The 24,085-nt window shown below is 42.4% G+C and overlaps 1 protein-coding gene across 1 annotated transcript in view; it reads right to left on the bottom strand.

Moving 5' to 3' along the window:
• Positions 1-1,399: 1,399 nt before the first annotated feature.
• The window catches only part of ADGB (androglobin), a 172,964-nt gene continuing 150,278 nt past the window's right edge, over positions 1,400-24,085 (bottom strand). Inside the window, exons 31-36 of the mRNA XM_060240692.1 lie at positions 17,033-17,220; positions 14,190-14,345; positions 11,299-11,401; positions 6,351-6,459; positions 5,869-6,052; positions 1,400-1,738 (exon numbers count right to left, since the gene is read on the bottom strand). Of these exons, the coding sequence (XP_060096675.1) occupies positions 1,547-1,738; positions 5,869-6,052; positions 6,351-6,459; positions 11,299-11,401; positions 14,190-14,345; positions 17,033-17,220 (932 nt within the window). The 3' untranslated portion in view covers positions 1,400-1,546. The remainder of the gene's footprint in view (positions 1,739-5,868; positions 6,053-6,350; positions 6,460-11,298; positions 11,402-14,189; positions 14,346-17,032; positions 17,221-24,085) is intronic.

Below are 24,085 nucleotides of genomic sequence, written 5' to 3'. Positions count from 1 at the left end.
GGAGTTGGGAGTGAGCAGTGAAGTGGCCAAGTTTGCAGATGACACTAAATTGTTCAGGGTGGTGAGAACCAGAGAGGATTGTGAGGCACTCCAAAGGGATCTGTTGAGGCTGGGTGAGTGGGCGTCAACATGGCAGATGAGGTTCAATGTGGCCAAGTGCAAAGTAATGCACATTGGCGCCAAGAATCCCAGCTACAAATACAAGTTGATGGGGTGTGAACTGGCAGAGACTGACCAAGAGAGAGATCTTGGGGCCGTGGTAGATAACTCACTGAAAATGTCAAGACAGTGTGTGATTGCAATAAAAAAGGCCAACGCCATGCTGGGAATTATTAGGAAGGGAATTGAAAACAAATCAGCTAGTATCATAATGCCCCTGTATAAATCAATGGTGCGGTCTCATTTGGAATACTGTGTGCAATTCTGGTCACTGTACCTCAAAAAGGATATTATAGCATTGGGAAAAGTCCAGAAAAGGGCAACTAGAATGATTAAAGGGTTAGAACACTTTCCCTATGAAGAAAAGTGCTTGGGGCTCTTTAGCTTGGAGAAACATTGACTGCGGGGTGACATGATAGAGGTTTACAAGATAATGCATGGGATGGAGAAAGTAGAGAAAGAAGCACTTTTCTCCCTTTCTCACAATACAAGAACTCGTGGGCATTCGATGAAATTGCTGAGCAGTCAGGTTAAAATGGATAAAAGGAAGTACTTCTTCACCCAAAGGGTGATTAACATGTGGAATTCACTGCCGCAGGAGGTGGTGGTGGCTATAAGCATAGACAGCTTCAAGAGGGGGTTAGATAAAAATATGGAGCAGAGGTCCATCAGTGGCTATTAGCCACAGTGTGTATATGTGTGTGTGTGTGTGTATATATATATATAATTTTTTTGGCCACTGTGTGACACAGAGTGTTGGACTGGATGGGCCATTGGCCTGATCCAACATGGCTTCTCTTATGTTCTTACCCTGTGATAACAATATTAAAGAATCCAAACAATTTTAATGTACAAAACAAGACAAACTGAAATAAAATTTCAATATGGACCCCTGTATTGTTTATAGTACAAGCTTATGCAGAGTTAGTCCAATCAAATCCTACAGACGGACTCTGCATAGGATTGTGCCATCTGTTTCTTGGTGAACACACAATAACTTGAGGTTGTAGATAAGCTTTTCATCCTTGTTATATCTTCTTGATTTATCCTTGACTTTGATTTTTGTTCAAAGTTAAAACTAGCTGATAGTCTGGAAACAATGCATATAATTTTGTTACATAGATTTATTGCAATTAAAACTTAAGATATAATGCAAAAACAACGACAGAGCTAACTTAACAATTTCAAAAACTGAAATTATGCTTTAAAAAGAGACAACACTAAATGGACTTTGAAATGACACTCTGGGGAAAAATACAGAATTGCATTATTCTGTGCTGAAGATATGAATACTGGACCATTCTGTAAAAAGTCTTTTTATAATAATAAAAAAGATGCTCTTTCCTGACTCGTAAAGAAGTTCCTACAGTTGCTATTTGAGGCAAGATTACTTTTTCTTCCCTGCACGTTTTCCTGGCTTTTTTTTCTGTACATCTGGGGTCTTCTTCTCTTGTTCTGCTCGAAGGGCGGCTTCTTCGGCTGCCAGTGCTTCTTGTCTTAAACGCTCAGCCTCTAGTAGCTTAGTTCTGTATGCCTCCCGGATGCTGAGAACCCTGCCTCGTGCTTCATCTAAGGTTGCCTATCCAAAAACAAATACACCCACCCAAGCACAAAATCAGTCTTTAGCTGTATCGTAAAAGACTTGTGTCTCTGCAGTAAGATTTAAAGTTCCTTCCTTATTGTATAAATTTCTTTTCCATTTTTCTTATTTTACTAGGTTTACTAGATTTTGCTATTTAATTATCGCAAACAGGAAAAGCCATTGAACTGCAAGTATATATTTAAAACTTCTTAGATGTACACCATAAAAAAATAATGTTGCCTTCCCTTTGGGCCAAAGTATATGTTCCCTGTGGCACCATTTAGTCTGGGGTTCCCCCATTCATGCAGAGCCCCACAAATGTGGCCTCCCTGTGGCTGTTTCACTTCAGAAAACCAGCACTACGGGGAAGGCTGAAGCTGTTTCCCCTGGGGTTGTATGCTTGAAGCAACTCAAGCCCCAGTGTGTTTAGGAACATTAGTTCTCCAATGTTATATCTGTGTGCAAAAAGGACAAAGACAAGCCAGGAGAATCCTGATCTGACTTGTGCCACAAGTAACTTGTAGTTTGGCCTTCTGTGTTAGAATTACAAACAACTGAAAGAGATTGCTTTAAAAATTCTTTAAAATTCTCCTTCCCTCCTTGTGAAGGTTTTGCACAGTTTGTTTCTCAGCACAACTCAAAGAACTAATTCTTAATTTTAAGACACTAAACAGTTTTGGGCCAGAGTACCTGAAGGACTACTTCCTCTGCTACTGTTCAACAGTTAAGATTTCTTTCCAAGTCCTGTTCTATGCCCCCACTTGCAGAAGTGAGGTGGGTAGCAACCACAAACAAGGTCTTTTCAGCGATGGTGCTTTAGCCTCTCAAATGGTCTTTGAGGTGACAGACACCTAACTTTACTGTCCTTTAGGTATCAGGCCAAAATAGGTATTTTTACCCAGACTTTTAACTGAAAGGTTTCGTCGTTTTAATTTAATTTTTTTGTCATCTGAATCTTTCCCGACGGCTTCTTAATGAGTAAGTATGTAAGTAAATTTTTATTTATACCCCGCCCTTCCCGCCAAGGCAGGCTCAGGGTGGCTTACAGGACATGATACGAAATCATGATATCATAATAACAGATAAAATCAATAACAGTATAAGTACAAATATAAATTATTATAAAAAGTTAAAACAATATTTGTCCGGTGCTATTTGTCCGGCAGCATAATATTTATTCTGGTTACATCTTAAAGGCTTCTTGAAAGAGGGCAGTTTTGCAGGCCCTGCGGAACTGATTGAAGTCCCGCAGGGCCCGCACCTCCTCCGGTAGCTGATTCCACCATTGGGGGGCTTTTATAGAGAAGGCCAGCTCCCTGGTCGTTTTAAGTTTGGCCTCCTTAGGCCCAGGGATTTCCAAAAGATTTTGTGAACTGGAGCGCAGTGCTCTCTGGGGAACATATGGAGAGAGGCGGTCCCTGAGGTAGGCAGGACCTCGGCCATATAGGGCTTTATAGGTGATAACCAGCACCTTGTAGCGAACCCGGTATACAATTGGCAGCCAGTGCAGTTCCTGCAGCCTAGGCCACACGTGTTCCCACCGAGGTAGTCCCACTAGTAGCCTGGCTGCTGCGTTCTGCACTAGCTGCAGTTTCCGCGTTTGGTACAGGGGCAGCCCCATGTAGAGGGCATTACAGTAGTCCAATCTTGAGGTGACCGTCGCATGGATCACTGTTGCCAGGTCGCCTCGCTCCAAGAAGGGGGCCAACTGCCTTGCCCGTCTAAGATGAAAAAAGGCGGATTTGGCAGTGGCCGCTATCTGGGCCCCCATTGTCAAGGAGGACTCCAGTAGCACTCCCAAGCTCCTGACTTCCCGCACTGGTACCAGTGGCGTGCCGTCAAAAGCTGGGAGGGGAATTCCCCCTTCCGGGGCGCTGTGGCCTAGGCAAAAGACCTCTGTCTTCGCTGGATTCAATTTCAACCCGCTCAGCTTGATCCAGTCAGCAACGGCTTGCAATGCCCGGTCCAGATCTATAGGGGCGTCAGCGGCTCGGCCTCCCATCAATAGATAGATACATCAGCATACTGGTGACAACCCAGCCCATGTCCCTGGGCAATCTGGGCAAGGGGACGCATAAAGATGTTAAATAGTATTGGAGAGAGAACCGCCCCCTGAGGCACTCCACAATTAAGTGGGTGCCTCTGAGACCGCTCTCCCCCAATCACCACCCTTTGTCCCCGACCTGCAAGGAAAGAGGAAAGCCACTGTAAGGCTAACCCCTGAATCCCTGCGTCGGCGAGGCGGCGGGTCAGCAGCTGATGATCGACCACATCGAACGCCGCTGATAGGTCTAGCAACAGCAATACCGCCACACTGCCTCGATCCAGATGTCGCCGGAGATCATCCATGAGGGCGACCAACACCGTCTCTGTCCCGTGGCCCGGGCGGAAGCCGGACTGAAAAGGATCTAAGGTGGAAGCGTCATCCAGGAAGCTCTGCAACTGCAACGCCACAGCCCTCTCTATTACTTTGCCCAAAAAGGGCAAATTTGAGACCGGCCGATAATGCGCCAATTCGGCCAGATCTGATGTAACTTTTTTCAAGAGAGGGCGGACCACTGCCTCCTTCAGAGCTCATTTTAAGCAGCTCATTGCATGCTTGTTGCTCTGACAGGTTCTTGGCTTGGTCATTTTTATGATTTTGTTGTATTTGTTTCTACTTGGCAAGTTACTTCCATTAGGTTCCTTTAAAGGCAGCACAAAAGTATTCTAATTAAATTAGTTCTGTTTTTTTCTTTGTCCTGTTATATATCTCTTGCCCCTGGAAAACCACACATAGATCTTTGCTTTCTTTTCATGTTATAGCAATATGATGCCATTTCCAAGGCATCAGCAATCTGACACCTTAAAGTGCCAAAAAAAGTTGTCCCCCACTCCCATTTGCTGATAAACAAACAAACAAACGAGGAAAGCTAAGAATATAATAGAAGTACAGAATATTAAGCAGACATTGTTACTGAAGCAAAACTGGGGGAGAGGGCATGGAGCAGCTGCTGCAGTTGCCCCACTTCTTAGGTGGAATCATGAGGGTTGGGGAGAGCCTATGTAGGCTCAGCATGGGAAAGCTAGCCAATCAAGGGGTGACTGGCTGGCCAGGTCTGGCTGTGGTCACTATCCCCTGATCAGTGTGGTCCAGCAAAAGTTCCCCACCTGCCCGACCTCTTGTTAAGACTGTATGGGATTAGCTAGGCACCAGTTATGTGGCTGAGCAGGAATTTTTTGGGCCTTGCTCAAATTGGCCATGGGGAGGCCCCTTTTTTGCCAGCTCCACATGGTCAGAGGGGGTGAGGCTTAAATAGGCTTGGTATCATTGGTTAGGCTCTAACTGGGATGGTGGGAAAAGTATGCATTGAAGGGGTTTCGAGCTGGCAAGCAACCCAAGATATCGGGGATAGGGGGGTTCCTCAATTGGGATACCTAGATGCTTGGCAGTCTGGGTGGCCTGGTTGGGGCCTCTTTGGGGTTGAGGAAGCATATTGACAAGCCTTAAGGCTATGCAGTCATGGGTGGGATATATGCTCCCATTTCCTCTACACCCTGGTGTGTGGCCCATGATGGGTAGGATCTGGAAGCTCCTGGACCTGGCTTTGAGTCAAGGAGGGTTTGCCCTGTTAGGAAGCTTGCTTTGAAAGCTCAATGCAACTCATGCTTTAAAATGTATGTAACGGTGCAGATCAGCTTATGTGTAAATAAAATTCCCAGTTTAACCCATAACTTGTGTAGTGTTTCATTTGAGGGGTGGGCGGGCAAAAGAACATCCACTTTCATCTAAACAACATTATCAAATATGGCTTCATGGGTTGCTTCCATCCCAAGTATAATTTTTCACAAATTTATTACATGTCAAAAGAGCAGACTGATTATATTGACACTTTAAAAAATTGTATACTTAGATGTTCATTCATAAATGACTTCATTCTATGCTCTTATAACATAAATTGCAACTTCCTCTCTCTCCTCAATAGGGAAATTACTATCTGGTAAGACTGCAAAGTGAGAGGAAATCTAGGAACCAATGCTGAGAGCCAACAATTGTTCAGAGTGCATTTAGCAGAAACACAGTCAGCAAGAACACCAAAGAAACAGAAGCCACCCCAAATAATCAATCAGATTATATATGGACTCACTTGTTGATCTTCATACATTTCAATCACATTTTGCTTCAGCTGATTTCTAGCTGTGTGTTCTTGCTGTCTGTGTTCCAGGACCATCTCTCGAAACTGCCTGAAGAGATTGATTTCTTCTGCTTTCCGCATCTCTTGCTCTTGAATAATAGATTCATTCTTCAGCACAGGCTCAGGAAGTGTTTTTCTGAGGGCAAAACAAAGTTGACACATTTCTTTCCAAAGGCATTGTAAGAGCTGGTTTGGAGGCCTGAAGAACAGTGTGCACAGGAGATGGTTTGTGGGGTGTGTCTGTGTGTGTAATCCAGAGTAATAAATAATAGCTGACTACAGATTATGCTCAAAGGGAACATACAGTGTACTGCTAAACAGAAATGCAACCCTAAGGCTTAGATAAGTTGGTTAAATTTTTTTACTTTTCAGTTCTAAAACTCAGACAAAAACTACGGATGTAACTTTATACAATGATGCATGCTGCACTTTACCTAATGTAGGGGGTAAGGTCCAGAGGCTCCCATTCTTTTCGCTGGGCTCCTAAGCCTGTTTCAGTAGCTGTTGGTGATGTCACTGGTTCTGCAACTGGAGAAGTAGTTTCTGACAAAAGAAAAATTGGCACTGGCATGTGATCAGTCAGTTTGCCAAGAAAACACTGCTGCCTTTTCTAGTACAGAATCTTTTTATACGCACTATAATGAACACTCTTCCATCCGATCGTCACTTTATGTACCCATCCCAGACCAGTGGCTGTAACACAGTTCTAGGTACTGGATATCATGATGCAGTTGCTAGGTGTGTCAGCAACACTTGTTTGAGTGTGTGGTTCCCCATACAACAAGGACAGCCTGCACACACTTTGACACAGGTGTCACTTTTGCAGAATGTGGATTACCATAGCTAATTATTAGTTTTATGAAAAAGGAAAGCATTTTAAAACTTGTATTAGAATATTATTGCTCCCCAAGTCGGAATGAAGAGTTGGGCACAAAGTACTGGTGTAACTAAGGGCCACTTTATTAAGTATAATAATAAACGGCAAGGGCAACCAGAACTGTGGCCTTGTCAGGGCCAGGGGTCTCAACAGACCGCTCCCCTGCCATTAGCGGATGAGAGACCCAGCCCCCAGCTGGAGCTGTGTGGCACAGCTCCTGCCAGGCTGGCCCAGCAAGGAGGCAAGCCCTAGAGCAGTGATGGCTAACCTTTTCAGCTTGGTGTGTCGAAAATTGGGAAAAAGTGTAGTCTTCCTCGGGTCGCGTGTCACTTCACCGTGTCACTTCAACCACACTCACCAAATGAGGGGGCCGCAGGAGAACCAGGCACAAAGGATCCAGTGCGCGGTCTGTGGCCTAGGTCAGACTAGGGTTGCCAAGTCCAATTCAAGAAATATCTGGGGGCTTTGGGGGCGGAGCCAGGAGACTTTGGGGGTGGAGCCAGGAGACATTGGGGTGGAGCCAGGAACAAGGGTGTGATAAGCATAATTGAACTCCAAGGGAGTTCTGGCCATCACATTTAAAGGGACAGCACACCTTTTAAAATGCCTTTCTTCCATAGGAAATAATGAAGGATAGGGGCACCATCTTTGGGGGCTCACAGAATTGGACCCCCTGGTCCAATCGTTTTGAAACTTGGGGGGGTATTTTGGGGAGAGGGGGATCCCCTGCCCCCACCTGGGGATTGGTAACCCTGCGGGAAAGGGTGTATCTTTTTTTCTTCCCGCCTTTTCTCCTCCAGCGCTTGCCAAGGGAAGCCAAGGGGGGCGACCCAATGCTCCCTTCCCCTTGCTCTTTTGCAACCCACACACAGCCCCCATCGCCCACCCCCTTCCTCCTCTTCCAAGCTGAAAGGGGCAGCTTGTCCTTTAAATCTGAAACCCCGCCTCCGGCAGGTGGCCATGAGAAAGAGCGAGAGAGCAAAGTGAGAAAGATCATGTTGGTTGCAAAAAAAAAAAACCAGGACCGGGTGGAGGAGGAGGAGGAGGAGGGGGGGGCAGCCCCACAACAGGCCAAAAGCGACGCCCCCTCGGGCATTGCACCCCACACACACTGCTGCAATGCCATCTCTGCCTCCCCCCCCAGCCGCTCCGTGCAAACAAACGGAAAAAAACACGCCTGCCTTGCTCCTGCATTTGCAAAGCCCCAGCATTGCAAAGGCGCGACCCGCCAAGGAGGGCACTTCTTTCCCCCCGCCTCTTTTTTTGCAATGCTCTTTTTTTCTTTCTTGCTGTACCCACCTATTTCCTCAGGCCCCGGGGAGGGCGGGAAAAGGGGGTTGCAAAGCTCGGCCCTGTTGCGAGGAGGAGGAGGCGCGTTTGGCTGCCTCTGCTTTGGGTGGGGGACGGGTTGCGCCAGGAGGCTGTCTCCTCCCACCCCCAGGTCAAGGCGAGGCGCTGGCAGCGTCGGCCAACCTTCCCTCCCACCCCCAACCTTCCCTCCCACCCCCACCCCCGGCCTGGAGCCGGGGAAAGAGGCGGCGGCGGCGGCAGCCCGCTGCGCTGCTGCCGCCTCTTCTCGCCTTCACCTTAGCAGCTGCTGCTCCTCCGAAGCTCAGCAGCCTCCGAAGGACTCGCGGCTCGCCACGCTCCTTGGTTTCCGGTGTGTCAGCCAAATTGCCTCGCGTGTCACCAGTGACACGCGTGTCATAGGTTCGCCATCATGGCCCTAGAGGGTCCAACACCAGACGCACATCTCAATGGAAGGCGCCCTCTAGTTGAGCCTCAAAGGACCATCTGCATTCTCCCACCCCGGGTCATCAAACCCCAAGGTAGATTCTGCCAGACCCCTAACTCCCCAAAAGGGGGATGCTTTCTGGTCCTCTCCTAGCCACACAGTACCATAAACCCAGTAAAAACCTGCCAAACTAAAGTGACCAACCTATTTAGCAGCACCTCCCTAAAGCCAAATCCACAATCCACTGACCTGCTATGTAGGGTAGGTGAAAAAACAACCCAGCAACTGCCGATTAGCTGGGAAGCAAAATTCCTACCTGGCCCCCCAATACTATGAGGTGACCAACACTTGCCTACATAACAAACAGGGCAAGAGGGAGGGCTGATCATACGCCAGAGACTGCAGAAGGGAGCAGATGGCACAGCCATTACAACGGCAAGCCCTGCCCCCTCAATTTTAATTATTTTTAAAAGAAATATTTAATTGTGTTTGTGTTCTTTATAAAGTTTATATCTCTGCTACCTATCTTAAATAAGATACACACATGGCCTGGCCCAACAAGGTCTCATTTATGTCAGATTCAGCCCTCATAACAAAAGAGTTCAACACCCCTGTTCTAATGCATTCACATTGCTGCCTGTTCTTCTTGTCTCCTTCCATTTTCTCATTGACTTTAGTGTAGACTTGCAAGTTGCTGTGGGGCTCTTTGTCTGTGTTACATCTTCTGTGCAGTGCTTAGATAATTGGCAACATACAAACAACAAGGATGATAAAAAATAATGACTATGCATTATAGTCATCTTAGTATATTGCACCTTAAAAGTTTTAAACTGCACAAAACCAAATTTTTACCCACTTTTCCAAAAATTCAAGGTGGCTTATATTACAACAGAATTACATGATGTAATCACCACAGAAACTGGGATTGTCTTATTGTAGCATTGAGAGAAAAACCCTAAACAGGACAATTCAGGATTTTATTCCCAGGGAAGTGTTCTTAAGATTGCATTGCTAGGTGCTTGAGACGTAGATATGTTAAATTCCCTTCTTTGCTGCTGTTGCTTTAGAACTCCGGCTGATTTTACACTGGGCAAAAAATCCAGTAATGCTGCGCTTCTGAAAGTGGCCACCTACATTACAATCCACCTTCACTTCTGTTTTGCTCTGGTGTTTTGACTGTCATTTACATTTAAAACCCTGAATTGGCTCTGAAAACATTTTCACCACTGAGTTGCTGCTGACTTTCCAAGATTACTTTTGAATGAGGGTTTTCCAGGAAGCTTTGGATCTAAGGCCATAAGTGTAAATGTTTTACTTCTGTTTGGCACATTGTTTAGTTAAGAGCAGATGTCCTTTTGAGCATCACTTGCTACTGGCTGTTGGTACCTATGATGTTTCTCAGACCTATAGATCAGCTATGATAATCTGATTTGTATTAATAAAATTGTTATAAGTAGTAGTGCATATGGCTAAAGCAGAAGATAATATAGGACAGAATGCTTAGGCAAAGTAGTTCTTTTTAAAAGAAAGCATTTGTTTTGACTCTTACCCTGGCTAGAGAAATTGCAAGCGCATTCCACAGGACAAAAGGTGCTGAGGCCATAAAGATGATACCTTTCCTGGGAAACAGGGCAATAAACTTGTTTCTCAAGAAAGAACAAAGGAACTCTTAAACCTGGCCCCTCCCCCCTTCATGGTTTCAATCAGCATTTAAGTTTGGCACGCATATCCTGCAGAAACATATATAAATCAATGACGAATCGCAGTAAAGCAAGCAGGTGTAGAGGAGAAAGTCCCGGAGCAAAATTTTGAGTGTAGATGAAAAAATATACTCCGGATTTAAGGCGATTTCAGTGCTCAGAAAATCAGATCCAAACATGAATGTAGAATCAGCCGGAGCCTCTGCACTCCTTATATTTGCACATAGAAATCAAGGATATTTAAGCAACCACCCTCTTTTTATAATTTTGAAATCTACTGTTACTATACTCTATACTAAATCTACTGTTACTATCTACTGTAACTATACTCTTATTTGTTCACAAAGAGACTGACTGAAAGATCTGTAGATTCTCTGATGTGCACATAGTGTTAAAGGGCCTCCTTATTCCTGTTCATGTTGGTGGCCAGCATCTCTATCTAATATTGGAACACAACCACAGTCTTCTCATGTGCAAATGTTTCAGTGTCCACTAGAATTTCATGCTCAAAATGGAGCCCCTGAAAATGGAATCACTGCATCATGACTCTGATGAAGATATATTTATTTTTAACAGCCAAACCTTGTGCTATCCTGCATCTTCTCGGATTGACATTGTATACATCCTAAAAGCACATCTTTTGTACTACTGCTCAGAAGGAAAATCTAAAAAGCTTGTGGCATTAGGTATCAATGATTGTCTTCCTGAGCACTAGCTTCAGGTAACCAATAGGGATGGCCATGAACTGGGAAAACATAGTTTGATTTGTGGTTAGTGGTGTGCCCGGTTCATGAACCATGGACCACCACAAACTGTTTGATGCTAAACAAACTGGTTCAGTTTGTGAGGTTTTTGGTGTGGCACAACCCCACCTCCTGGCATGCTAGAGACACCAAACTTGCCAGGAATCTCCGACTGCCTCTTCTCTACCTTCACTCCAAGTTTGGTGACCATTAGATTGTGGCACAGCTATATGCAATATGTTCCTTTCCAGATGTGAATCCCACATCTGGAAAGCTTTTCTTCAAGTGTTGCATAGACAAGAAGGGTTGTTTTACAGACACTCATACCTGCTTCTCCAGAACCCACCACAGTACTGGCAGGCTCAGCCTCAGCGTAGACCAAACCTTTCCGCACGCATTTATTGATAAACTGCATGCGCTCCTGAAAAGCCTGAGGAACAGAGATTTATTACACATAACTGAAAAACAGAACACTACAAGCTATATTCATTATCAAGCCTATTTTTGTACAAGAACATTTCAACACTGATAAAAGATATATTCAATAATATATGGATTTTATAAATGCAAAGGATTAAAAGGCATTATATAGTTGTGAAACCTCTAGCTGCCCTTGTACTGGTGAGCCAATATTATCAATATGGATTTGAAGACTAGCTTTCATAAGCAAAAACATGAAACTAGCACCAATATACATCAATTACATTTTTATTCTGCCCCTCTTCTAAGACATTCAGAGAGGCTTATGTAGTTCGTCTTTCCTCCATTTTACCTCAAATGAACTCTATGAGTTAGATTCACCTGTCACAGTATGATTTGCCCAGCATCACCCTGTGAGGAGCGTCATGGCTTCATGCTGATTTGAGTCCTCATTTTACCAGTTAAACTGCAAAGTCAGCCACTGCCAATCCAGTGTGTGTGTGTGTGTGCATGTGTATTTGGGGATGGGGGACTGCTGGTATGACTTTAGACTGGAGAACCAGTGCATTTTTTCCCCATCTCAACCTTTGACAGGGGAACTCTGCCAACCTGACCATAAAACAAATCTATCTATCTCTAGTAAGATAGCAGCATCGTGTACAAAGGCATAGAGCTCTAATAGTGAACAGTATGAAACAAGGGAGTATCACGTGGAAAACATAGGAGTGTCCCTATACTACAATTATTGCACCATTCTAAAGGTGTTTTAGTCACCAGAGAATCTATTATGCCAATATAGTTAAATATTTGGGTAGAAGCTATTGAAATTGGGCTGCAACTCTCATGTATACCAGGAGGTCACTGTAACCTAACTGGGACATCCTGTTCCATAGTCTGACAACTCGTATGTTTAGAATTGGGTGTACAATGTAGCCTCTAGCTGCTGTACACCAATTGCAATATATAACATATGGTAAAGTTTAGATTTTGGGCTGAGTAGATCAATTATTTTAATATGTGATAAAGTCTTTCCTGACAGCTGAGTAATGAGTCACAGAACTAAAGCATACACGTGGGTGAATGATTCATGTCAAACATTCAGCTGCAGTGTTTAGAAAAAAAACAAAAATCAATATTTCCCCCTCAGATTATGCAACTAAGCAATGATTAACTGCTAGCACTAAAACAACAAAGACAGTTTTTGTTAAGTTTAAAAAAAACATGCACACAAGGAACCAAAATATTTTAAAAGCAACTCTAAACAAGAGCAGATTAATAATGCTTACAAAAAAGAGCTAGTATTAAGATCAAAGTATTTGCCATCTTAGTATTATGTTTTGTTTTATGTTGACATTCAGTTGCAAACAAAAAGAGAGCCCTACTAGAATGGGCCAAAATCTTACACAGTTCAGTATTTTGACTGCAACATGCCAGAAGATTTAATAAACATTGTTTCTGGCAATAGCTAAATTAAGCTCTCAAATCAGAAAACAGAATGTAGGAGAAAAAATGGAATTGACATTGTAATAGTTCTAAAGGATGAAATATTTACTGTGCAAAAAGTAGTTCTATAATTGAGAATCATCAAATTGATTTAAACGCCCCCCCCCCCATCAAATCAAGTCACTAATGGAAAAGTTTGACTTAGAATAACATTTTATACTAGATTTTAAAGAGATGTATAGCACAATCCCATGTATATTTATTCAGAAGTAATTCCCACTGGGTTCAAGGAAACTTATTTCCTAGTAAGTGTGGGCTGCGATCTCATTTTGCAAAATTGTTATAAAAACTGTGGTTTTAAACTTAGAATTTATATTCAGTGTAATAAAAAGTATTCTGCCTCAGAGCATTCTTGAGTTTAAATAAATGAAGCTACTGCTTCAGTGGTGGATGCGCAAAACCCAAACAAAATAATGAAAAAAACTGAGGATTAAATACTTTATATTTGTTATAATTTAAGTGTAAAGGTTCACTAAAAAGCACTCTATCAAAACTGTATCTAAACTCTTGTATATGAATTTTCTCAGCTGTGAAATCTTAACAATTACCACCATCACCACTTTGGATCAAACCCCCAGTTAAAAGACTCCAGTTAACGGCAACATTTTGTCAAGATCCCTTGCCATCTGTTATTTATATGCTTGCTTGCTATGTCTGAAAGAAACAAAACTTAAAGATGCGCCCCATGAGGGAGGTCAGCGTCCAGCCCTGACTTGACCTTCAAGGTTGCTGTTATCTCATGGTAACTCTCTGTAACTGTCTCAACTTTCTGTGTAAACAAATTGTTTCGCTAAGTGCGAGCCTTCTTGCTTGAATTCTGGTGCAACCCTAACTGTCATAATGAAAATATATAATCTGTGCACCCCTCAGCTGTGTACTCAGCTGTACAGACCTGTGAGTGTCTGTAGTTCTGTTATTCAAATAAACACTTATCCTTGAAGAATGGAGAGTGCCTATTATTGAAGTCAGTATCAGAGCTGACACATTTCCCCCGTATTATTCAAAATTTTGGTCCTGGGCACATAAGGGTGGAACATCAGATCCCAGGCTACATTTTCCTCTCCGATACTTATCTGAAGCATCTCTTAATCCAGCTTAGCAGCTTTCCTGACATTCTGTGCAACTTCTTTGCTGAGGGCAAGTCTTCACAAGGCTGTCCTTACTGGCCCTTAGAATTCCTTCCTTTTAATTTAAGAATTCCTTTCATATATATATATATATATATATATATATATATATATATATATATATATATATATATATATATATATAAAGAATAGGTTGAGGTTGGTTACCTTGATAGCTCTTCCTGGTTCTGCAGCTTCCCATGCTTGCTTCATAGCTTTGATCTCATCAGCTCTCTCAGTATCTCTCTTTACATCCAATGCTTCTGCTTCATTTTGTTCAATGACAAAACGCAAGATCCAGTTGGGCTTGTTTGGATCAGACTGCTAGAAATAAAGGATTTAAGAGTACACCCATGAGGGTATCTATTGCTTCAGATGCATTACTTCTCAAATTGATGACAGCAATCACTGATAAACCTTATAGCAGGCTGCAATTGCCTACAAATGCCAAAGGGCAATGCTAGACTGTAATATCGTTGAACGTATATCCATACAGGCCAGTTTTGCAAATCATTCCACAAAATTCATTAGTCAACATACAGCATTCCTAGGCTTGCTTCCAGGCATGTCTGTCTTTGTGTTTGTACAAAGAAAATGCTAACTCAATTTTAGTGTTCTGCTGCTGTCAGATGATGTTCTATGGCATATAGCAACAGTGGTAGAATATGGAAGGATTTGAAATTACCCTAAATATGAGTTCTAACTTTAAAACTTGATTCCTAGACTATAATCTCCATTCAGACAAGCTGTTAACTAGGTGACTTTTGGTCAGTCACACACTCTAAGCCTAACCTATCTCAAAGGGTTGTCCTGAGGATAAAATGCAGAAGGATGTAAGCTGCTTTGAGTCCCTATTGAGGAGAAAGGTGGGATATGACATAAATAAAGAGTAAAAGATAGGGGCAGTTAAAAGGTACAATAGTTAATGTGTGGGAAGGAGAGAGGGAAGGAGGAGTGGAGAGGATATGGGGACTGGCAGGAGGAGGAAAACAGAATGGGTAGGGCATACAGGGGAAAGTGAAGAACCACTACAAGTCCTTCAAGTTCCCCACTGTGCAATCTGGTTAAGCCAACACTTGCTTAACCATTGGACCTGACTTGGTGACTGTCTCTACTCAACTCAAGTTTATCGGGGGTGGGGGTGGGGGGGGGAAGCTGAAGTAAGAGAGCAAAGACAGGTGGGCTGGTGGGTGGAAAAGAAAAAAAGGAAGCAGGAAAGGGGGGAAGGCTATGGGACTTTCAGGGAAGGGAAAGAGGAACTACTAAGGAGGGGAAAATGAGATGCCCCCACAAAGTCCTTGCAGGGCCCTGCTTGTCATATCTAACACTGTTCCTAATCATTTTTGACATACTAACAGCCAAGAAGAAAGGAAAAATCAATTCTTTTTCAGTTATCAAGTGCTTTCTCCATCTAGTTTTCTTATGGGGTTTGTTACTGGGCTGGCATAGACAGTAACTAGTGGCTGAAAATTTGGTGACTGGACTGGTGAAAAACGATGCAAGCTGACAAACTTCCAAACTGATAGTTTAATTAAAATACCTGTTTGTGTTACTTACATCCTCTTCCCAATTAAATAAGACATGTTGAAAGCTATTGAAGATATCAGGTTAAGGCATCTAAGGTTATTTTTCTTCTTTTTTCACTGTTAATGTTGCCAATATAAAAGATTTAACAAAACAACCAACTGTGAAATTAGTAACGAAAAAAATTCAAAAGCTTAATAACTATTTAACAAACGCTTAAAGCAATGCAATACTAATATTCCAATTTTATTCATTCAAGTCCATTTAAATGTGTCAATTTCTGACTTTTAAAACTCACGACGATTTACCCGCTCCAACAGGCTGAATTAAAGTGCTGGTCCTCCCAATATGGCCATGCGAAAAAGGTTCCTATAGTTTCCACATTTTTCTTAATCGCCCAAATTCATGGCTTTCAGTGTTCATAAAAGAACTTTTTGCAGACAAAGCTGAAGTGGGTATGACATAAGCCTCTGACAGGAACGCGCCTTTATTTCTGTTTCCGGGAAAACCCTTCTTCAGAGAGGCATACCCACTGTAAAAGTTCTTCCGCCAATCACTTGTGCACAGCACTCAAGCACAGATGGACTTGAATGAATAAAATTGGACTTGAATGAATAAAATTGTTGTATGGGATATTTACTATTGAAATTGTAACCGTGGGGTGTTTGTAATTAATTTACAGTATTTGGAATATTAATATTGCATTGCTTTAAGCGTTTGTTAAATAGTTATTAAGCTTTTGAATTTTTTTCATTATTCATTTCACAGTTGGTTGTTTTGTCTTTGTTCCTTACTGTGATACTCTAGGCGTTCTGAGTATAAGAGATTTGGCAAAATGGGGGACCTAAGACTCCCAAGAAGCAACAAAAAAACAAACGGAGACCTAACAGCTTTTATGAAAAACTTTTTTCCCTCTGGCCTATCTATATTAACACAGCTAAAAACACATGGAGAGGTCACAACAATAAGGGGGAGTCACTTGAATTGTTGTAATATATTTCCAAGCAACAAGAGGTGAGGCAGATGGGGAAGGCCTACACTTCTTAAGGAAGTTAGATAAAGAAATAAAATTGTGGTTGGATTTTCTACATTAAATATCTACTTGGACTACATTCTGTGGGAGAAAACAATAAAGAACACATTGCGAACCTATTGATTGTCATTACTGTGATGTTACTAATGTAAAGTGTGGTATTAACATTTTATTCCTCTGGCCAATAAGCATTATATCACGTGAAGACATCCTCCTTGAATAATATACTATGTTGCATTTCAAAACAGAAATCTATTTAGGTACAGAAGTGAACATAAGATAGCATTTTTTAATTGAACCAGTAAGAAAATATGAGTGATCTGGAATGGGGGAAAAATCAAATGTTGATCAAGTCCATCAATCAGAAAAGAAGATATGCCACACAGAACACTGATCAAATGTTGCTATTGCATTGAAACTGACTTCAAAAACAATCTCATTCATTTATTCTTACCTGTGATTCTGGTCTAGAGGATGCAGATGGAGGTTTTTCTTTGGCAGTTTTTTCTGCCTTGTCCGTTGCTTTGTCTTTTGTTTTTCTAGTTGTTTTTGAAGAGCCAGCAGATTTTTGCCCTTCTGTGTTGCTGTGAACATCTGGATTTAGGATGGATATACTCTCTTCATGTTTCTCAACAGCATGTGCTGCACACATAAAATGTATTTAAAAGACAATGAGAATACAATTAAACACTGGAAATACTCAGAACACAATTATACTTCCAATAAAACAGTAAAGAAATTAATTGAAAACACCTATCATTGTGCAAATACATAATCACAAATAATAACTATTGAAAAATATGTTACCAGGACTAATACAATTAAGACTGGCACTCTTATCCAAACATCTGTACTAGCATATCTATTATGAAACCATCATAACATTGTTATATTGAAGTATAAGATTGTTTTGATACTGTTCTGCTGACATAACTGTTTGTAATTATATGCCACCCAAAGTATTTCAAACTTCATGACAGTGATAGTACATGGATGATTCATGAGACTGAGAACCAGAGATGAATGAGAATTGGTTATATTCTACCCCCCAATTATATGCATCCACCCGCTGAATTCAAAGCATCTGCTACGTGTATGTATATTTATTGTGCCAATGTCCTATGCCCTACTTTTATCCTTTTAGCAATATGTTCTGTGATTACCTTGTAGATGGACTGGCAGATACTCTCCAACCAAAGGGCATAAGCCGGGTAAAGTTAACCACTAAGTCCCATTTATTTCAATATGATATATTTAAGCACATCCCTTTGAAATCCATACCTCAATGACATCCACAGTGTGTTGTGTATACTGGAATAGGGTTTGTGCACTGAAACAGGTTTAGATAATATGGCAACAAAAAGAGGATAATCATTGGTAATTCAACTTGCAAGTCAATCTCAATTAAACAAGCTCTACGTTTTCATTCTTGTCATTAAGTAACCAAAATCAGTAGCAAAACCTCTCCTTACAGTGGAGTTGAATCAGCTTAGTAGGTTTGTTATAGGCAGATGTCACCAAGAAAAACAGAGAGGTATTGTTTTAATGATCTGTACAAGCAGGATCTATAGTTAAATTATCCAAGAGGTCAGAAGCAATACACTTACAGTGATTCAAAACCAAGTAAAATGAACTGGAGCTGAAGCGGTCATTGTCAAAATTCAGAATGAGAGAAATGTAACCCCAGAGTAAATACATATTTGAAATAAAATATTGGCATTATAACTCAAAGAAGCAGTATGATTACACACACGATTCTATATTTAATTTTGCATTATCATTGTATATTGCTACAATAAATCAAGTTAGCATAGGTAAGCAATGCATGCATTATCCTATTCATCATGGCATATCCAGTGCTATGCCTTAATGAAGATATATGAGCCATTAATGTGCTAGCATGTTCACATTTCTGCCAATCCTACTCAACAACTTTAATGCTGAAGCAAAGCCAGTTCCATATAGTATGAGAAGCTGCACCTTCTCATCTTGCATGGCTTCTGCACTGCATCTCTCCCCCGCCCCATTCCCTTGAAATATCTATTTGTAGTAACAAGATAAGGCTTCCAATTGGTAGACTGGTGACATTTTGCAGTGGGTTGGAGTTGACCTGAAACCTAACAGTAGCCACTCTGAAGGTGTAAACTCCAGCTGTTCTACATTTATTTTGGAGTGAACCAATCAATTAATTATGTTTGAGATACCTTACTCCAGATTTGACCCAGAGTGTTGCTTGTGCTCATAAATGTATACTTATCTGGATGACTAGAACTATGTCAATATCTGGAAATGATAAATTGAAATGAGAGTGCCATTTCTTTGAGACTATTGGTTTCACATCAAGCTGCAGGCACAGTTTCTTCACCTACTGGTACTGCATACTGATCAAATGTTAGTAAAGCAACCAGCACAATATCATTTCTTTTCTAGGTCACATTTGTTGTGGTTGTTAATGATAGCATGAACACTCATCAATCTCAACATTCTGGTCTCAGTCCAGAATATCTGAAGGAAAAACAAGATGCTTACCTGAAACTGTTGTTCTTTTGAGATCATATGAATGCACAGACTACCACTTAAATAACAACTTCAACAGATAAGCAACATGTTTTTACTTTTCCACAGTCTCCAGGCATCACACTAATGGATCAAATGAATACCCATAATACCAGAGATTCAGCAAAACAGAATTGAGGACAGCTTGGTTGAAGGATGCAACTTCTCTGGCTCATATGATGACAGCCTAGTGTCTCATAAAGATTCATAAAATGTTTCATAAAGGCTGGTGCCAGATGGTTACTCAACAGGAAGAGGAATCTCTGTACTGACGGTGGTGGATGTAGCCACCATCCCATATAGTGAATTCTTTGGAAATGACGTACATCCAGCTTGTAACAGTGGTAGAACCTCTGCTGTTCCTTCTTAGGGCCCAAGTAAAATAACAAGAGGCATGTATTTTGTCAAAAGGCTACAGTTCTGTAAATACAGAAGGAAAGGACTCTCCTAATGTCCAAAGAGTGCAGCTCCTGTTCTGCACCTAATGAATATGATGAAAAAAAGGTAGGAAAGATAAGGTCCTGGTTGAGGTATAATCCAGATACCATCTTGGGCTTGAGACCCTGGAGAGCCGCTGCCAGTCTGAGAAGACAATACTGACTTTGATGGACCAAAGGTCTGATTCAGTAGAAGGCAGCTTCATATGTTCATATGTTTGGGCAAGAAAAAAATGCTTAGCTGGAGAACCACCTTTGTCTTGTGGAAACCTAGATAAGGGAATCATAAGATAAAAATCACAGGTGGCCAGTGGATTATAAATTTGTCCATGAGTTTGGTGAGGACAAAGTACAGGTTCCATGCAAGCAGCAGTGACTGAATTGGAGAATAAATTGAATAAAGTCCAACAAGAATTATTTCATTAAAGACTGAGAGAACCAGGTCTCAGATTCAGCAGGAGCTCACAGGAGCACAGCTCCTGAACCCTTCTGAGGGTTCCCCCTCCTCCTCCCCACCTTGTCCACTCAATAGTAGGTGCAGCTGCATAACAATCCCTGGATGAGCTCCACCACCTATTTTTCTACAAAGCGACCCCTGGAGAGAACAATGAATATCTATCCAAGGACATCCATTCAAGATGTCAAGTGGCAGAGACAGTAGCTACAGGAATGCTAAAAGATGAGTACACCAATCCTAGAGACTAAAAGTGGAGTAAATTACCTAAGATGGAACTGGACAGGTAGATGGATTCCATTCATGTTGTGAAGATGATAAAGCTTTTCCAGTTTGATTCATAGGACTCTCTGGTAGACAGCTTCTGTGTATTGAGTAGAATATTTTTCAAAACTTCCAAGAATTATTGGTCAGCTGAATTTGCCAGATGCTAGGTACATGGCATCTGGATGAAGGATCCTGTCACAGTGTTGAGAAAGAATATCCAGTATCTTTGGCTGATAAAATTGTAATGAGTTAGCTGCAGGACTTTTATTAACCATGGTTGGCATCAGTCAGTACAGTGTGATCAGAATACAGACTGTGCCATTTCTAACTTCCCTATGTCCTTGGTTACAGTGGGAATGGGAGGAAAGGAACAGAGCAAACATCATGACCAAGACTGTAAAAAGACATCTCTAAGGGACAAGAGATGTCTTGTCTTCTGACATTGGCTTCCTGCCCCAGAGATTTTTTGTGCAATCATAAAAAGGTCAATTTTTAGAACACTGAAAAATGGTGAATAGGTATATTTGATACTGAGCTCTCTCTGCTATGCTGTTGACTGACAGCACCTGCCAGAGTGTTGTCATCTCCAGTGAAATCAATGGTGATGGGAGTGAAATTGTACTTGATGCATCTTTCCTACAGGCAGCAGGCCAAGGTATTCAGAGTGGTGGACACCTGTACTATTTTACTTTGCAGCCTGGGGAGAAAGGCTTGAAGAGATTTGTATACCATCAGAAACTCTATGTGATTTATGCATAGCTTCCTTTCCTGAGATAATCAATGCCAACTGAGTTAAGTCCATGTCTTCGTAGATGACCCATTCGCAAATGGAAGTATCTGTAGTCAGGGTCAGATGTGAAGTTGGCGGTATAAAGGAACATCCCAGTCCATGTTATGCAAACAGTATACTAAAGGAGAGACTGTAATACCATTGGTGTTAGAAAGAGAAGGTTGAAAGAAACCAAAGCTGTAGAGGCCATATTGTAATGTAGATTACAGAAACAGCAGACATTAGACCTATTGGAACTGTCTCACCAGTTGCAATGGATTTCTGAAGAAGTGTAATGTTGAGTATATGAGGGCAGTCCTCATCTGGAAGAAGGTAAAGCCTCCCATTGGCAGAGTCCAGAAATATCACTATGATCTATAGAGCTGGGCAAGATAGGGATGGATAGAATTGGATGGGCTAGGGATTCTCTATATTCACCTGAAGCCCAAGGAGGCTAGATTATGCAAGGTAGTTCTCACATGGTAAAAAAAGATGAAAGAAAACTGTCAGAAGATAGTGAAAGGGAAGATGATGTCAGAAGAGACAGGATAAATGCCAGGGTCACTATCTTGAAATCTTGGTGTTGATGATCATGTATGAGGTGGAAATCCCCATCCAAGATGTAAAGTATCTGTAGTAGAATCCTAGACCCATCAGGAGAGTAAAACCAACTCTTATCACTTCTTTCTCTAACAAGGAAAGTTGAGTTGGGTAGGGTTGACACAAGCATTCCAGACTGGAGGGGGAATGAAGAAAGCTCTATGGCACACCCCAGCTTGGCAATGGCAAAGACCATCTAATGCTATGATTTCCCAGGTGGAAGATACTAACAGAAGTGGGGAATGGGAGACAGAAAGAAGTTGTGTGAATCTTCACACACCTCACATGGGGTCCAAGAATCATTTGGCCTTGTGTGAGAATATATGGGATTTGGATGGAAAGGAAGACTAGCAATTAGAGGAAAAGGGCTTGTGAAATAATGATCTTTCACATAGTGGGGATGGGCATCCGGATACAGCCAAGCCAAAAATATACCCCAAATTAGCAATCTCAGCTCAGCTCTATTCCAGTAAACAAACAACCCCAGAATTCTGGAAGTAATGAAAGGTCACAGGGAGAGAGCTCCCCCTGGAGTCCTTTAAATTTTTAAAAGAAATAACAAGAGGAAGGCATGATTTTACTGGCTTTCCAGGCATTATGCATTATGGTTTCCAGCCCTCCCTTCTTGGAGCTGCTGTGGCCAAACTGACCTGGGTCCTGATAGCCAACCTGTGGATTCCTGGCTGCAAACTGCAACTACCCATGGATTATGTGAGCATCCAGAAGTCATGTTAATATTAATGTTTATGTTTAATTTGATTTATACTTGCCAAGGCAGGCTCAGGGTGGCATACATCAAATCATAGTATACTATGATTGCAATCATAAAATCAATAAAACCATTAAACAGTACAAGTTAAAACAACTACAGTTGGTGCTAACAAATCAGATATTACTCATATTCTCAGGAAAACAGTTGTTCCAGAATTCTCCTACTGTCAACTGAAGGCTTGCCAGAAGAGAGCGGTCTTACAGGCCTTGCAGAACTGAGCGAAGTCCCGCAAAGCCCTAACCTCTTCCAGCAATTGCTTGCACTAGGAGGGGCTGCCACTGAAAAAGCCTGATCCCTGGTGGTCGACAGTCTTGCCTCTTTCAGCCCAGGGATCACTAGATGTTGAGATCCAGATCTTAGTACTCTCTGGGGAACGTGTAGGGACAGACGTGGCAGACAGACATGGCATCGCTTTCGCAGGTAAACAGATCCTTGGCCATATAGGACTTTAAAGGTAATAACCAGCACCTTGTAACGAATCTGGTACACTATTGGTAGCCAGTGCAGTTCCTGCAGCGCTGGCTGTACGTGCTCCCACTTGAACTGCCCCAATAGCAGCATAGCAGCCACGTTCTGCATTAGCTGAAGTTTCCGGGTTCACGACAAAGGCAGCTCCAAGTAGAGGGCATTACAGTAGTCCAATCTCGAGGTGACCATTGCATGAATCACAGTTACCAGTTTGCCATGGCCAAGGAAAGGAACAAACTGTTTCGCCTGCCTAAGATGAAAGAAGGTGGATTTCGCAGTTGCTGCTATCTGGGCCTCTATCATCAGGGAGGCTCCAAAAGCACCCCCAAGCTTCTGACCTTGGATGCCACTGTCAGTGGTGCCCCGTCAAAAGTTGGTAGGGGGATTTCCCTGCCCAAGCCGCCGCAACTCAGGCAAAGGACCTCTGTCTCTGTCGGGTTCAGCTTCAGTTGACTCAGCTTAAGCCAACCAGCCACGGCTTTCAGTGCCTGATCCAGACTTTCTGGGACATTGTCAGGTCGGCCGTCCATCAGTAGATAGAGCTGGGTGTCATCAGCGTACTGATGGCAACCTAGCCCATACCTCCGAACAATCTGGGCAAGGGGGCGCATGTAGATGTTAAACAACATTGGGGATAGAACCGCCCCGAGGCACACCACAGTTAAGCAGGTGTCTCTGGGACAACTCTTCCCCAATTAACACCCTTTGTCCCTGACCACATAGGAAAGAGGAAAGGTACTGTAAGGCTACCCTCTGAATCCCTGCGTTGGCGAAGTGGTGGGCTAGCAGCTGATGGTCGACCGTATCAAACGCAGCCAATAGGTCTAACAGCATCAGTACCGCCGAGCCTCCTCGAGCCAGATGCTGCTGGAGGTCATCCACTAGAACGATTAGAACTGTCTCTGACCCATGGCCTGGGTGGAAGCCGGCCTGATGGGAGTCTAGGATGGAAGCATCCTTCAGAAAACTCTGTAACTATAGTGCTACTGCCCTCTCAATAATTTCCCCCCAAAAGGATAAATTTGAGACTGGTCGGTAATGTGCCAATTTGGTCTAGGGTGGACTTTTTTAGGAGAGGGCGGACCATTTAAGAGATGTTGGAAAAAGCCCTTCCAAGAGAGATCTATTTACGATATCCCGTATAGGATATCGGAGCTTTAATCAACCAGGATGGGCACGGGTCC

This window comes from Heteronotia binoei, chromosome 1 (assembly GCF_032191835.1).
Source record: "Heteronotia binoei isolate CCM8104 ecotype False Entrance Well chromosome 1, APGP_CSIRO_Hbin_v1, whole genome shotgun sequence".
In the NCBI taxonomy this organism is placed as follows: Eukaryota; Metazoa; Chordata; class Lepidosauria; order Squamata; family Gekkonidae; genus Heteronotia; species Heteronotia binoei.
The sequence above is the reverse complement of the archived record's forward strand: the minus strand, read 5'-3'. Positions and strand labels throughout refer to the sequence as shown.